Here is a 13,433-nt window from a genome sequence, read left to right as displayed (position 1 = left end):
AACGTAAACCTGGGCTTCGTTTAACTTCAAAGCATTTACAACCTGCTTCATCTTCTTCAACTTCGCCTAATGCCAACAATAACACATTTCGTGAACAAATCGGCCATATTGTTCATGGAAACCCGACGACGTCAGAGCCTTTCAAAGAAACAGCAGAGGAAACATCATTAGCTGCATCCTACTTAGCACTCAACCAACAACAACAACAACAACAGCAACAGCAACAGCAAATTAAACCAACAACACAGAATGTGCGTATAGAACAACAGCAGCAGCAACAACAAACAAACTCGCATCATTTTATGGACATTAAAGTACAGGATCTTGAAACGCTCTCTCGGTTAGGTGAAGGTGCGGCTGGTACCGTGCGTAAAGTGTTACATAAGCCTACACAGATTATCATGGCAAAAAAGGTAAATCATTATTATTACTGCTCTTTTCTTATTTTAATACCCTACAGTCTATCTCAACAGAACCAGATCCTGCAGTTCAACGTCAGATATTACGTGAATTGGCCTTTTTGAAGACATGCGATTCACCTTATATTGTCTCATTTTATGGCGTCTTTCTCGATGACGGAGATACAACTGTGTCTCTATGTATGGAGTACTGTGAAGCAGGAAGTTTAGAAGATATTTATAAAAGAGCGAGAGACTTGGGTGGAGTCATTGGTGAACCTGTTCTTGAGCGTATAGCAGAATCAGTAAGGGGATTTTATATCATATATACATGGGGCTAACATAATCCAAAAAGGTATGTAAAGGATTAGTCTACTTACACTCGAAAAGGGTCATTCATAGAGGTACAATAATATACATAAAGGCTTTTTCTTGATATTGATATATTACATAGATATCAAACCATCCAATATCGTTGTCACTCGAAAGGGTGAGATCAAACTTTGTGATTTTGGTGTCTCTGGAGAATTAATTAATTCACTCGCACAGACATTTACAGGCACACAATACTACATGGCAGTAAGTTTGCTTTTTGTATATATACATCAATAGGCCCTAACATCTTTATATAGCCTGAACGTATTCAAGGAAATGCTTATGCAGTACAATCCGACATTTGGTCACTTGGCTTAACATTGATCGAAGTTTCCCAAAACAGACCTGCGTTACCCCCTCCAGATCAACCTCACCTGTCGATCTTTGAGTTACTAGACTTTATCGTTCGTCAACCTGTGCCTGAGATCACAGGAAGCCATATCTCTGATGAATGCAAAAATTTTGTTGCTGTTTGGTAAGCGTTGAACGACCTAAAAGAACCTTGACTTATCCATTTTATAGCTTAACAAAGGATCCAAATTACAGACCAACACCAGCTCGTATGTTACAGCATCCATTCATTTTGAAATGGGAACATGTTCATATGGATTTAGGTCAATGGGTAAAGGAAGTTTGGGGATGGCCCTAAAGTTTATTGTTGTTATTATTATTTCACCACTCTTCATCAAATAAACCCGGAATGACTGTTGCCTCAATCAACTCTCCACTTCCAGGAGCTCCTCGTGCCTGTCGTGTCAGAAAGACGGTCTTTTCATGTCGTTCCTTTCGTATCTCAAACTGAGGTGGAAGTTCAGGTAGACTGAAATAACTCGGTGGCTGATCATCGCCATTTGTGTTATTCATCAGGGCAGCCGTGAGTGGTCCGATGAGTTCGCTGGGCACACCTTGAGGAAGAGGTGGCTCTTCCAACTGCGGATCAAAAAATAGCGGGCATTCTTTTGATTGACGGTAATCCTTGATGGCCGTCAGTTGGGGTATGCGCAAAAGTTGATCGTTGGGTAAATTGGCTATGGCGATAGGAATGGAAAATTCTGTAAGGTAGTTTGATTTGAACAGATGACCTTGTTGTTCAACAGCGACTGTGATCAGTAGATCATAATGAACACGAGTGTGTCGTGAGGTAAAGGAGGGCGAGACGAGACGTGTAGGGATATCAAACTGGATGGGTAGAGATATAGCCTTATTGGGCTGTATGTGTACTTGGTCTGTAAGAACAATACGTATCTGCTCCCTAAATGCTGTTCCTTGCTGCACAAGCATCTTTCCTTCGTGATGTTTACGAAGCTTGTAAGTCAGGCCGGAGATTCTAGAGTCAGATTGAAGCATGGTCATGTTGAGTTGCATTTGAAAGGCTTCATCTATCATTCATGTAAACCCACACGCACGCTATATTTGTTTTTTTTACATACCTGGGCAGTAAGCTTGCTTATCCAACTTGGCTTGTACTTCAACAAGAGCCTTTTTTTCTTTAAGAATCGTCGTCTTGTAAACCCATTCTTTATCTAAAAGAGATATAAGCACCCACACACTCATAAAGAAAAAAGCAAACTAACCTGGTATAGAAACTATAATTGGTCTATAAGGTGTGATATACTCTTTACTCTTTAATCCAGATTGAAGAGCAGGCCCATCTGCTTGAGCAGACCAAACATAGCGAATGCTGAATCCAGCAGGCTCGTCTATGGAAGGTGGATAATTTACATTTGGAAACTAAATAAATTCAATAATGAACCTTTATCCGTGCCTATATGCCATTGTTTACCTTGAGCGCAAAAGGATATTCATGACGCCCAGGTTCGATATCCTCCCAACCACATTGAGAATAAGCTACACATACATGTGAATATGATGTATTTATGGAATACTTTCTTTTTTACGTGTAGCTTCTTGACCAAAGATTCTCCAGTCTGTATCAAAGAAGGACGTGATCATCTGATGAATCCATTCTCCTTTACTATCCGTGCTAGCTCCCTCGTCTACTTTGACTGTAGCGATTTCTTCAGCACGAAACTGTATTTGTTCAGCTTAGATATTATCCCTTTAGCTTTATTCAATTACCTTGACTCTTATTCTTGTTACATGAATTGTTTCCGTATTAAAAAGTATAACTTTGCCTTGTAGTAAAAGGTTATCAAAAAGAAACTGCTGTTTGCTGTTGTCTATTTACCACGAATGACTCTATTAGGACGTATAATCACATGTGTTCCTCCTTCAAATTCTATAGACAATGTTGGTAGAGGCACACTACTCTCTCTTCTCTTCTTTTGTGTTGCATTCTCTGGTCCATTGCCAGGTAAAGAATTTATGCTAGCTAACGACATGTAGCGATAAAGAATGTCATTAAATGCGGACTATAAAGTTCATTATATCAGTCGCACGCAATTTTTCAAAAAAAAATCAATGACAATTAATGACAATGACACAAGTTGATTATCTATATTTTCTTTATTGTTTCCAACATGACAACATGTAATACATAGAATGAGCTTCATCTTTTTGAGAGACATAAAAATGGTCAACGCTTTATAACCACGTAATAAGCTATAAGATATTCGTTATAAATAGTCTTTCTCTTCTGCTCTTTTCTTCTTTGGACCAAAAAGACCAGCTATTCCCCAGCTAGTCCTAAAGTATATTATAGTATGAACAGCTTTTGTAAAAAGCTGATTGTATCTTCATTTTCAAAAAAATCAGCATTAATGAACAGCTCAAAAGCTAACCCATGGTCTATAATCAATCCCTGGATTTAGGAATATTGTCTATGATCATGATTGTAAGCATCTAATCTTTGTGACTCTCCCTGTTTTTTTTCTTACCTAAATTAGTTTCGTATATCACTGGGTTCAATATTCAACTCTGCATAGTCGATCATCGCTAGTCTCACTGGCTTGAATTTCTTGTTGAGCACCGTTCGTAAGGCTGTAGAATAACAACAATGAATAAGCAAAGTACATGCACAAACATGAAACTAATACCTTTCATATCCTCCATACAACCAGTTATCGAATCCACGTAATTGTTGTTGTCCTTGGTTTGGTCGCGAACCATCAGTGATTCGTCTGAATTGGAGCTGGGGGAAATGTACACCTTGGTGCAGAGGCATCGGTCTTGTAGCCTTGTCAAACCGTTCGTTAGTCGGCGGCTTCCGTGCGTAGCCGATGTTGATCATGGGATGGCTGCGAAGGTGCATTTGGTATTTGGTAAGGTCGTTCATAGCATCCACTTCTATAGGATAAACTTAAGTAAATTCATTCTAGCTCCTTCTTTTTATCCTTACCCAAGTATTTGTCTTTAAGGGCCCATACATATCGGCCTTCAACTGGGGACTCCTGCCTGTCCGGACACACGACGTTGTCCCAAGTATTCGACTTATTGACCCAAGTTTTTATCTGACGTAGTGTGTTCATCAAAGGGTCAAATCTTTTTTCCAATATTTCATTCAATTTGTTAGAGTCAACAAAGAGCAGCTCATACATCTTTGTATTCGAGACGGGTTGTGTGAGCGCCATGATGGCCTTCTGATGCTCCAATGCTTCATCTTTGCTGACCCTCACCTTCATATAACGTGTGTAAGCACAAAAAAAGGAAATAACCTAGTTTACCATTGTAGTTTTGAGATGTCACTGTATTTACTGGCCTGACTGGAAATTGAATCACTGCGCCGTTTAGTTGCAGTGACCAAGTCCGGACCAGCGAACGATTGGAGAGCAACGTCTTCTTGACGTTTCATATGCTGTATTAAGTTTTGATGTTGAAAAAAAAACCATTAAGTTGACTACTTGCGAATTATATTCTTTATAAAAAGAAGAAAGGAGTATTATTAAAATAAGACGCATGTATATTTTATAGGGAAGATTGAATGTTGTTGGTATGGTTTATGTGATCAGTACTCCTATTCTTATTCTCAGCAGATGCAATAGATGAAAGTATAGTATATGCTCTATTGTAAGGTACAGAGTATTATAACGATTCATATCAAACACGCCACAGTGTAGTGAACATAATCCTGTTTTGTGTTTGCCTCCTTCATACAGATTCTTCAAGTATTCAGAATAAATTCATTCTGATCAACGGTATATAGTCCATATGCTCAGGTGCTGCCATCCTCATCAACCACATTGTCGTGTCTATCTTCATGTAAAGGTATTGCACTTTTGTTAAATTGTAAAGTATTGTCCTTTTGGAAGCATTGTAAGTAAGTAGTACAAAATGGGACACTGGTTAAAATACAGCATCCAATCGTTTTATTTGTTTGAATCCATCGTCTTTTTGATCTTTAATAGAATGCTTATCTTCCAATTATCCAATTTTGTAAGTAAATCAAATTCGCGTACTTTCTGAGTGAATAGTTCTTGATCGTTATTCTCTACGCATTCAAGAATACCCGATAGGAATTGATATTCACGTGTTGTCTCAAAGGAAGAATCTACAGCAGAGTATTTGGCTAATAACTCATGTGTCTTGATAATATCCTATTTGCTTCAATTTAGTACACATTTGTATTATATATTGGATATATACACATACATTGGTGCACAATGAGCACAAACCTGCTTTCAAATAACATTCCTTATTTGACCATTTTGTTAGTGGGTTATCTATTGAATCTGTTGCCACTTGTTCAAAATGCTCAATGGCTGCATTGTATTCTTCTAATTGAGCATCAAAATGGGCTACCTTTAATACACACTTGTTGATCATACTATATAGACATGTTTAATACAAATACAAAAATAGATGCCTCCTTGTTATCTTACGGGCGTGAATCATCTGCCATGTATAGCTTTGCTGCCTCTTGCCAGTTTTCTCGTGCTCCCTTTAGATCTATAATTTCCGTTTCATAAATCTCGGCTATCTCTTGATGATGCTTGGCTGCATTTCTGAAACTACAAGCTTCTTTATCAACTAGGATTGCTTTATTCAATGCATCAATAGCCGCTAGAAGTACACTAGAAATCAATACATGTTTTTATATATACACACACATATGCATGTAAACCTTGGGCGTCAACACGTTTTAGACATTTGCTTGCGTTTTCATATGCCTTTGAACATTCAAATTTCGATTCTTGTGATGTCTTGTACAGTTCAGCTGCCTTTAAATAAGCGTCGCCAGCCTCTTTCCCTAGAATGTGATGAGTGATGGGTTAATGAGAATAGCACCGACAACACACACAATACATCTCTGAGCTAATTTAAAAGTGTTGGCAGCCTTTTCATACATTTCAGCAGCGTCTTCATTTTTATTCTTCTTGTTGAACCAAGTCCAACTGTTTAATTTTTTCTCTGCTTGTAAAAGTAACTCGTGAGCTTGATGTTCAGACATGACACAGAAGTAAAAAGAAAGTGGCAGTTGTATATAATTTTTTAAAAGGGGTTGCACAATATTTTTATTCAAGTAATCATGCATAGATGTTTGCTTACGCCCAGCGTTCTTTTCAAAAGCCTGTAAGGCATTTTCAAATTGGGTCGGGGTAATTCCTGTTCTGGAATTGACATGAATGAAGTGAACACCTAATTTACTAACTTCACGATTTCGTGATTCGTCGTCAAAGAAGAGCATTTCTTCACAGGCAATATTTGATTTCTCAGAAAGAGCTTTAAAATGTTGAATCTTGCTTGATGGATAAATCTCCATGTAATCAATTGCTTCTAATAAAGTGATGCCATCGAGTTCCGGAATACGAAATAAGCCAAGTGCCTTTCTTGCCCTAGAATATTATAAACTATCGGCTCAGCCTTTGTTATTTCCATTTATGGATATTGTGTACCATTCAGGTGTATGCGTTCTAGATGCGATACCAATTTTTGTATCTGGTAATGATTGTTTGATAAAGGCAATAACCTTTGTTGTATGTTCAAATAAGCATAATTCTTCCCCTTGTCTAATTCATTGTTAATATCAAATTGAATAGTGTATTCTTACATACTTGTTTAAAACTGAATTGGTTGCTTTTGAATAAGAATAAGGTGGTCCTACAAATATAAATAGATAAGCCATACACCTCTTTATACATATATTCTATATTTGCCTAAAGTACAATCAATCCTATTTTCATATAAATATATAAACATACACAAGCACTTTCTTAGTATATCTTACCATTCTGACCACAAGGTGTAATCAAGGTCAAATACAATCATCTTGGGGAATCTCTCAATCGGTTTCTTTAAAGTAATGGTCATTTGAAGTCAAAGAATGAGAAAGAGAGAAAAAAAAAAGGGGGAAAAAAAGAATTTTATTACGATTCATCTTCTGACGACGAATAACCTTGTTCCGCTATTTTCATTGCTTTTTCAAACTGCTCAGCAAATTCAGCAATAGATTGACCATTTGATAGGTCAATGACATCCTTTGGGACCATATTAGTAGCAAATTTAGGAGCATTACAAGATAACAAATTGGCTTCAGATTCAGATTCTATAAACCTAAGCTCTGCTTGCTTTTGATCCAAGTCAACTATTGGGTATTAATATCATCATTTATAAAATGTATATACTCTTACAATTCATGAGTTCTTCCCAGTCATACATTATACTATCTGTCGTAGGACAGAATGGGTTGAAATCAACCAGATAGACTTTTTCACGATTATATTCCACATAGACATCAAATACATCTACACAAGTCATTAATTTCTTTTTTCTTTCTTTTTTTTTTCTTTCTTTTTTTATCTTACAATTTAAGCTATCAAAGTGTTCACAGACATGTTCTTCAAAGAATCTATAAATCAACAGTTCAATAGTTGGCTTCATTTTAGGCAAGAATTCATAATAATTGACATCGCGTTGACAAATGCCAATAATTTCTTGATTCTTTACAAAACAACGAAACTCCATGGAAGGCTGTAGATCAAACCATTTCCTCAAAACAAGATCAAATGTTGGTCTATCTTGTTTTTGATCTGCACAAATTTCATAAGCATGATTTAGATCATGGTTGATAAAGTCTGATGATTTAAGTAATAGAAACACATCAAAGGGTGAAGTACATTTCAAGGTTTGTGTGGTTGCAATCCAAGCAGCATCCTAAGCTAAACTATTATATATTTTTATACAATAGTTTATAATAATATATGCACATACTCTAGGTGAACTCCAATTGAGCTTTGGAAATACAGCTCCTTCATACTCCTCAATAGCTTCTTTAATCTGTTTCTCTATTTCAGGAAAGTGAGGAGTCTAGGTATATGGTGAGTAAGGTTGTATATCATGTCAATATCTTTACATTATCATTTTGTTCTTCTGGATATTCTTCTTGATCTGAGTCAACTTCTTCAATGAATGCTGCCCTTGGTTGCCTATAGAACAACTTGTTTAATAAAATATAATCATTCTATACTATTTCTAATACCCGTCTTCAGGTAAGAAAATACTATCAGCATTCAAATAGTCTATGAAATCATCGGGCAAATGAATAATTTTTGATTTGAAAGTAACAGTCTTAAATCTTGGATACCAAGAACTGAAGGAACAATTATCGACTTCTTGACAGGTGAGAACGTTTGACATGTAGAATAAAAAAAATAATAGAAAAAAAGTAGCAGCAGCAGCTTTATTGTATAAAATTTTTACATGTCCGCAAAGTTCTTGGGTACAGGACCAATAGGTTCTCCTTCCGGCGTCTATTAATAATGCAAGTGAGTCATGGAGTTATACAAGTGAGTCATATACATACAACATAGGCTGAAGCCAAACCTCCATCTACTCTAAAGTCAACACCAGTGACAAATGAACTCTCATCGGAAGCTAAAAAGAGAGCTCCATAAGCTTGTTCAATAGCCTCACCTACTCACATAATGAGGATTAAAGAACAAAACAGACATTAAACATACCAAATCTTCCTTGAGGAACATGGACAAGTCGTCTCTGTTTCTTTTCTTCCGTATTCAAAAAGTCCATTAAAAGAGGTGTACGAATAGGACCAGGACAGAGAGAATTGAATCGAATGTTTTCACGAGCATGTACCATGGCAAGCTCACGACTATATATATATGCCTTAGATAGAATTGATATATCTTACATTCATTACTCACGTCATGGCTAATACAGCTCCTTTGGATGCAGTATCTTTAAGTCACGTTAGACCCTTTTTTCTTTTTTTGTAATCTGTATTCACTTACAGGCTAATTGAGGTGTAGCGGCTCCCATGAGGGCAACAAAACTAGCCGTATTTATGATAGATCCACCTCCGCTCTTACGCATGGCAACAATAGCATGTTTGCAACCGTACCAAACACCCTTTACATTGATATCCATCGTAAGATCCCTTCAATAAAATCAATACACATGAAACAACAACTTAAAAAGGCTTACCAGACGCGTTCTTCAGTTGTTAACGCGTTATCATCTTGAGGATGCATGATACCAGCATTATTAAACATGATATCAAGCTTGCCTGTAAATGGTCAGTGTTTGCCTGCCCTTGTCTCTTTTCTATACCCTTTACCAAAAGTATCGACGGCTTTATCAACCAAAGCCTTTACTTCAGCTTCCTTGGACACGTCTACCTTGAAAGGAACTGATGTGCCTTCCTTTCCAACAATTTCTGCAATCTTGGCAACCGTTCTTTTAGTACCTTCTTCATTCAGGTCTGCACAAACAACTTTTGCTCCTTCTTTAGCAAATAAAACTGCAGTCTCAAAACCAATACCACTTTTTTCTTATCAGTTTATGAAAAAGATAATCCAAAGAAGCGCTTACCTTGCTGCTCCTGTAACAATAGCGACTTTTCCTGAAAGACGTTGTCCTGTCATAGCTTATATTTTTATAAAAGAGAAAAAAAAGGGGGGGAAATGAGTCAACTGGTGAGAAAATTTAAAGATGTTTGCATAACAATCTATTTTAAACTCCTTCTGCATTATCCTTTCTCTGTTTCAAATCGTACCAAAGTGTAACAAGGAAAAAAGGGAATGAATTTACTATCTGTCTCTTTTTTCTTTTTTTGGAGATAAAATAGATTTCCTTTTATTTGATATTGATGGAGAAAGGAAAGAGATTGGTTTTTTTTTTTACTTTTTTTTCTGGCCCTGGATATATTTCTGACATACAAAAAAAGGCACTAAACTAGGTCCTATCTCAGATTACCGTAGATAGGTATGTATACAACATGGAGCATATTGCCTAGACGCTACGGCTCCATCACTCTACATATTGTTGGATTTATCTAAAAGTGCGCTTTCATAAAAGATGTAAGTCATGTGCTTTTGTTGAAAAATATAAACGCCGAACTACAGCTTTCTTACTTCCCTTCTGAAATGATCCATTGCAAACTACGCGTTATTACGTATACCTCAAAGGCTGTATAGCATTTTCAAAAATTAGTGACTCTACTACTGATACTGTATGCCGTGCTTTTCAAATTTAGATGTCGTATTGAAACCAACAGATCAAGGAACTCATTTTTCCGTTGTAATGCTGTCAAAATAATAACAAATACAAGAGAAAATGGTCCACTATCTCATTTGACAGCAGTATTAACAGCTGCAATTAATTTATGCACTTTGGTGATAAGTAAAAGCTAATATTGGAATATATGCTCTAATACTAACATACTTTTTTCTCTCTTTTTCTACATATATCTATTATCTTTCTCTCTTTTGATATGATATCATCTACTTCATTGACAGCCACCATTATCCTTACATACAAAATCATTCTATTCAAGCATATTTTGCTTTGCTATCTTTTTACGCGAATATTTTATAAAATCAACGTCAATAGTTAATAAAAATGCAGCACAAGGTGCTGTGCTTTTTTTTAATACATTCATTTTTTGGGATTAGGTATATTTTCACCTTCTTGTGGTTAATCCTGTTAGTATCGAAGTATAAAGCGATGTCTTTGTATTTAGAGAAACCAAACAAAGTATAACAACATTCTTTTTTTTTTATGCGTTTTTTATCAATAAACTTTGTTTAATTATAATTTTGTTTCAATGTGTAAAATGTAATTGCTTTTTATTTCGATTAGATAATTTAATATTTAGGTATATGTATAATATGAAAGAAATTAAAAATCTAATATTCAAGTATGCGGATATAAAATAACTGAAATAAAGGGTAGAAAATCAATCTCGTTTAGGAAAGCGTAAAGAGTCAGGGAGGCAAACTTTATCATCATTAGAATCATCATCAGACTCAAAGTTGATTTCAACAGTGCTTATGTAGTTTTCAACTATACTGTCTGTTTCCTTGCATATCTCCTACAGTATAGATTCACCCATTAGTTATCTGGTTTGACTTTAATAGGTATTCACAAAAGATATATACAGCTATGGAATGAGATGAATGTCTGCCATTAGGTTTCAAATATTCATCCGCCATCATTGGGTGAACTTCGTTTGCGCAAAATGCATCCGCCTTCAGAGAGCCACAATCGTTGATATGATGGCCGGGTCCTTTTCATCTTAGTACTGCGTTCACTCATTAAGGTCTGCACCTTTCTAGCAGTATCCATAGCAATCTGCTTGGCTTGTAACATTTGCAAAACAATGACTGGAAGGGAAACAATATCGTCAAGGGTGTTAAACATGTTCAATTTGCAAAGATTGATCATCCTATACAGCTTAGGGCCAATGATATCGAGTTGAAAGGTAGTGATTTGGTGGCCTTGGATCAAGATACCTCCCACCGAAGGGCTGGGGATACCAAGGCGAATAAGATCATTCAGCATGGTGCGCATCTCTTTTCCAATTTTGACAAAATCCGACTCAAAGCATGGGAAAAAGTCATATCGTTTGAATTCGCCCACAGTGTTGTATTCAGCTTTGTAATTGTAAAAAGGTAGCGAATTAAATTCTTTATTAAGAAGAACTGAATATTATCAAATTAAGTTTGTGTGAGAGTTTTATAGGGAATACTAATGTTGTTCGTATGATAAATGTGGTCAATGTGATCATTTACCAATGCTATGTTAGTGGCTATTATTGTTGTCAGTGCACTTATTCTCAGCAGATGAGATAGAGGAATGTAAAGTAGAATGTATGCTCTACTGTAAGATTATACTCGAGTTATTTTGATGATTATATCATCAAACACATCAGTGAGCAACTTCACTAGAATTTAGAGGCCATCGTTGCTTCGACAAATTCCTTTGATAGGTGGTGACGTTGGTTGTTGACTGTCTATTGGTAACGAGAGAAGCTGCATTGTCCAATGTGCATAGGTTTGTATTGCTCTAACTAAACAGGCAAGCTTTTCATACCTTCTTTTTGCTTCATCTTACTTTCCATCGCATAACAAGTACGCCCACTACGGAATCATCGCTACTGGATCAACTCAGTGTTCTTCATGTCCATAGAAATTCACTAGGTAAGTCGCTGCTTGTCCTTTTACCTTTCTGAGGCTAAACAATACCATTGTTATGCACTTCTAAATCCTGCAAATCAATCGCTTACTTGCTACCTTTATGGAGATCCGCTTCCGATTCAATCTTCCTTTTCTTATCTTGGTGCTCCTTTTCATATTGGTGGTTATCTAAATGCATTTGAGTTTCTTACTAAAATATAAACAAATCACTAGCGACCATGAATCAACTAGCTATGACTGGACTCAATCCCAATGATATCAAGCAACTACTCGCTACTCGCTTTTATAAGCAGATCGTCCGACCTCAATTAGAACATGGTATCGCTCTCAGCAAGGTTAGTTCTCTTTTACTCAACAAACTGGAGATCGCTTAAAATAAGTGCCTACGCAGAATATTTGGTGGTTCGTGTAGATCTTCTATAAATGTAATGCTACAACTGACAAAATCACCAACTATGACAGAGCGCACTCATATACTATAAGTGCAACTCCTCTTAAGCTCTTTGTCATTATCGAATGATGCCCTCCTGCCTTGCCTGTTACCACATATACGCCCCTCAAAGAGTCATTCACAGTGATATACTATATCAAAAAGCATCGCTGTGGAGACGATGTGCGCAATATATTGACACCCTAGATAAACGGCCACTAAAGAAGATACGCCCTACAAACCCTGCAAGGCAACCTAGAACAACGACATATTAAACACAGCTCAAGTCTGTTCTCGCTACGTCGCCCAACAATTTCTGTGGATCCAATCCTTTGGTTACCTACGTTAAGACTAGAAAGAAGTCGTCGTGTACGTTGGCGTTTTGGTTGGTTGCCCGGTTACAAAGTAACTCATTGTCCTTGGATATCCCTCGTAACTCTTTTCAAAGCAGCATACTATATACTGTCTTGATATACGCCAGCGCCTACTAGAACTTTTTTAAGCCCAAATGATAAATAGATCACAATTCAAAACAATTACGCATCAACACACAAAAATATTCCCATAATTAAAGCATAGGCTTAATATACAGGTCAATATTTAGTATTAACTGCATATAATATCGGCTTTTTCAACGTGCATGAGTTCAACAAAAGTGTGATAGTTGAGGTGTGTACGTGCATCAACTGTGCTTTTTGGTTGAAAAGAAAGAATAAAATGATGGTTATGCTCTAATTATATGTTATCAATAACATTTTATGTAACAGAATATAACACGAGCGTATTCCTTTTATTACATAATAACAGACTTTATCGTTCCTTTTCCTCTTTTTAGATTCAATTCAGTTTTACTTGAATCAAATAGACATGTGAATGCTCATTCAAGAAGGGGTTGAGATT

General features: G+C 36.4%; 8 protein-coding genes across 8 annotated transcripts; 1 reads left to right on the top strand and 7 right to left on the bottom strand.

Annotated features, from left to right (window-relative positions):
* Positions 1-302: 302 nt before the first annotated feature.
* RHIMIDRAFT_197846 (Pkinase-domain-containing protein) lies at positions 303-1,422 on the top strand (the record flags this gene model as incomplete). The annotated part of the gene is made up of 6 exons (XM_023606234.1): positions 303-413; positions 461-703; positions 754-802; positions 853-977; positions 1,031-1,248; positions 1,296-1,422. The coding sequence occupies 6 exons, from the start codon at positions 303-305 to the stop codon at positions 1,420-1,422; spliced, it is 873 nt and encodes a 290-aa protein (XP_023470489.1).
* Positions 1,423-1,445: 23 nt separating this feature from the next.
* Positions 1,446-3,115, bottom strand: RHIMIDRAFT_234375 (uncharacterized protein; the record flags this gene model as incomplete). The annotated part of the gene is made up of 7 exons (XM_023608146.1): positions 1,446-2,152; positions 2,204-2,296; positions 2,348-2,504; positions 2,557-2,621; positions 2,672-2,804; positions 2,853-2,908; positions 2,962-3,115. The coding sequence occupies 7 exons, from the start codon at positions 3,113-3,115 to the stop codon at positions 1,446-1,448; spliced, it is 1,365 nt and encodes a 454-aa protein (XP_023470488.1).
* Positions 3,116-3,400: 285 nt separating this feature from the next.
* On the bottom strand, positions 3,401-4,559 carry RHIMIDRAFT_266793 (uncharacterized protein). Its single transcript, XM_023611947.1, has 4 exons — positions 4,072-4,559; positions 3,770-4,019; positions 3,611-3,713; positions 3,401-3,553 (listed from the first exon to the last, which is right to left on the bottom strand). Exons 1-3 carry the CDS (start codon positions 4,301-4,303, stop codon positions 3,638-3,640), a joined length of 558 nt encoding a protein of 185 aa, XP_023470487.1. The 5' UTR covers positions 4,304-4,559; the 3' UTR covers positions 3,401-3,553; positions 3,611-3,637.
* A 479-nt stretch (positions 4,560-5,038) lies between these two features.
* On the bottom strand, positions 5,039-6,120 carry RHIMIDRAFT_197324 (TPR-like protein; the record flags this gene model as incomplete). Its single annotated transcript, XM_023606194.1, has 5 exons — positions 5,039-5,266; positions 5,322-5,496; positions 5,552-5,732; positions 5,794-5,919; positions 5,976-6,120. 5 exons carry the CDS (start codon positions 6,118-6,120, stop codon positions 5,039-5,041), a joined length of 855 nt encoding a protein of 284 aa, XP_023470486.1.
* Positions 6,121-6,234: 114 nt separating this feature from the next.
* RHIMIDRAFT_192559 (uncharacterized protein) lies at positions 6,235-6,681 on the bottom strand (the record flags this gene model as incomplete). Its single annotated transcript, XM_023605974.1, has 2 exons — positions 6,235-6,505; positions 6,566-6,681. Coding segments are annotated over 2 exons (387 nt in total), but the record flags the coding sequence as incomplete, so codon positions are not given.
* Positions 6,682-7,011: 330 nt separating this feature from the next.
* On the bottom strand, positions 7,012-8,728 carry RHIMIDRAFT_66016 (D123-domain-containing protein). Its single transcript, XM_023615535.1, has 8 exons — positions 8,630-8,728; positions 8,473-8,582; positions 8,149-8,419; positions 8,023-8,095; positions 7,881-7,976; positions 7,475-7,823; positions 7,301-7,414; positions 7,012-7,254 (listed from the first exon to the last, which is right to left on the bottom strand). The coding sequence occupies exons 3-8, from the start codon at positions 8,304-8,306 to the stop codon at positions 7,037-7,039; spliced, it is 1,008 nt and encodes a 335-aa protein (XP_023470484.1). The 5' UTR covers positions 8,307-8,419; positions 8,473-8,582; positions 8,630-8,728; the 3' UTR covers positions 7,012-7,036.
* RHIMIDRAFT_234372 (short-chain dehydrogenase) lies at positions 8,366-9,550 on the bottom strand (the record flags this gene model as incomplete). The annotated part of the gene is made up of 8 exons (XM_023608145.1): positions 8,366-8,419; positions 8,473-8,582; positions 8,630-8,778; positions 8,831-8,864; positions 8,918-9,063; positions 9,111-9,192; positions 9,244-9,449; positions 9,498-9,550. The coding sequence occupies 8 exons, from the start codon at positions 9,548-9,550 to the stop codon at positions 8,366-8,368; spliced, it is 834 nt and encodes a 277-aa protein (XP_023470483.1).
* Positions 9,551-10,772: 1,222 nt separating this feature from the next.
* RHIMIDRAFT_266790 (uncharacterized protein) lies at positions 10,773-11,494 on the bottom strand. Its single transcript, XM_023611946.1, has one exon. It carries the CDS (start codon positions 11,475-11,477, stop codon positions 11,109-11,111), a length of 369 nt encoding a protein of 122 aa, XP_023470482.1. The 5' UTR covers positions 11,478-11,494; the 3' UTR covers positions 10,773-11,108.
* Positions 11,495-13,433: the final 1,939 nt, after the last annotated feature.

Source organism: Rhizopus microsporus, assembly GCF_002708625.1.
Source record: "Rhizopus microsporus ATCC 52813 unplaced genomic scaffold scaffold_2, whole genome shotgun sequence".
NCBI lineage: Eukaryota > Fungi > Mucoromycota > Mucoromycetes > Mucorales > Rhizopodaceae > Rhizopus > Rhizopus microsporus.
This window is presented reverse-complemented; position numbering and strand designations above follow the sequence as displayed.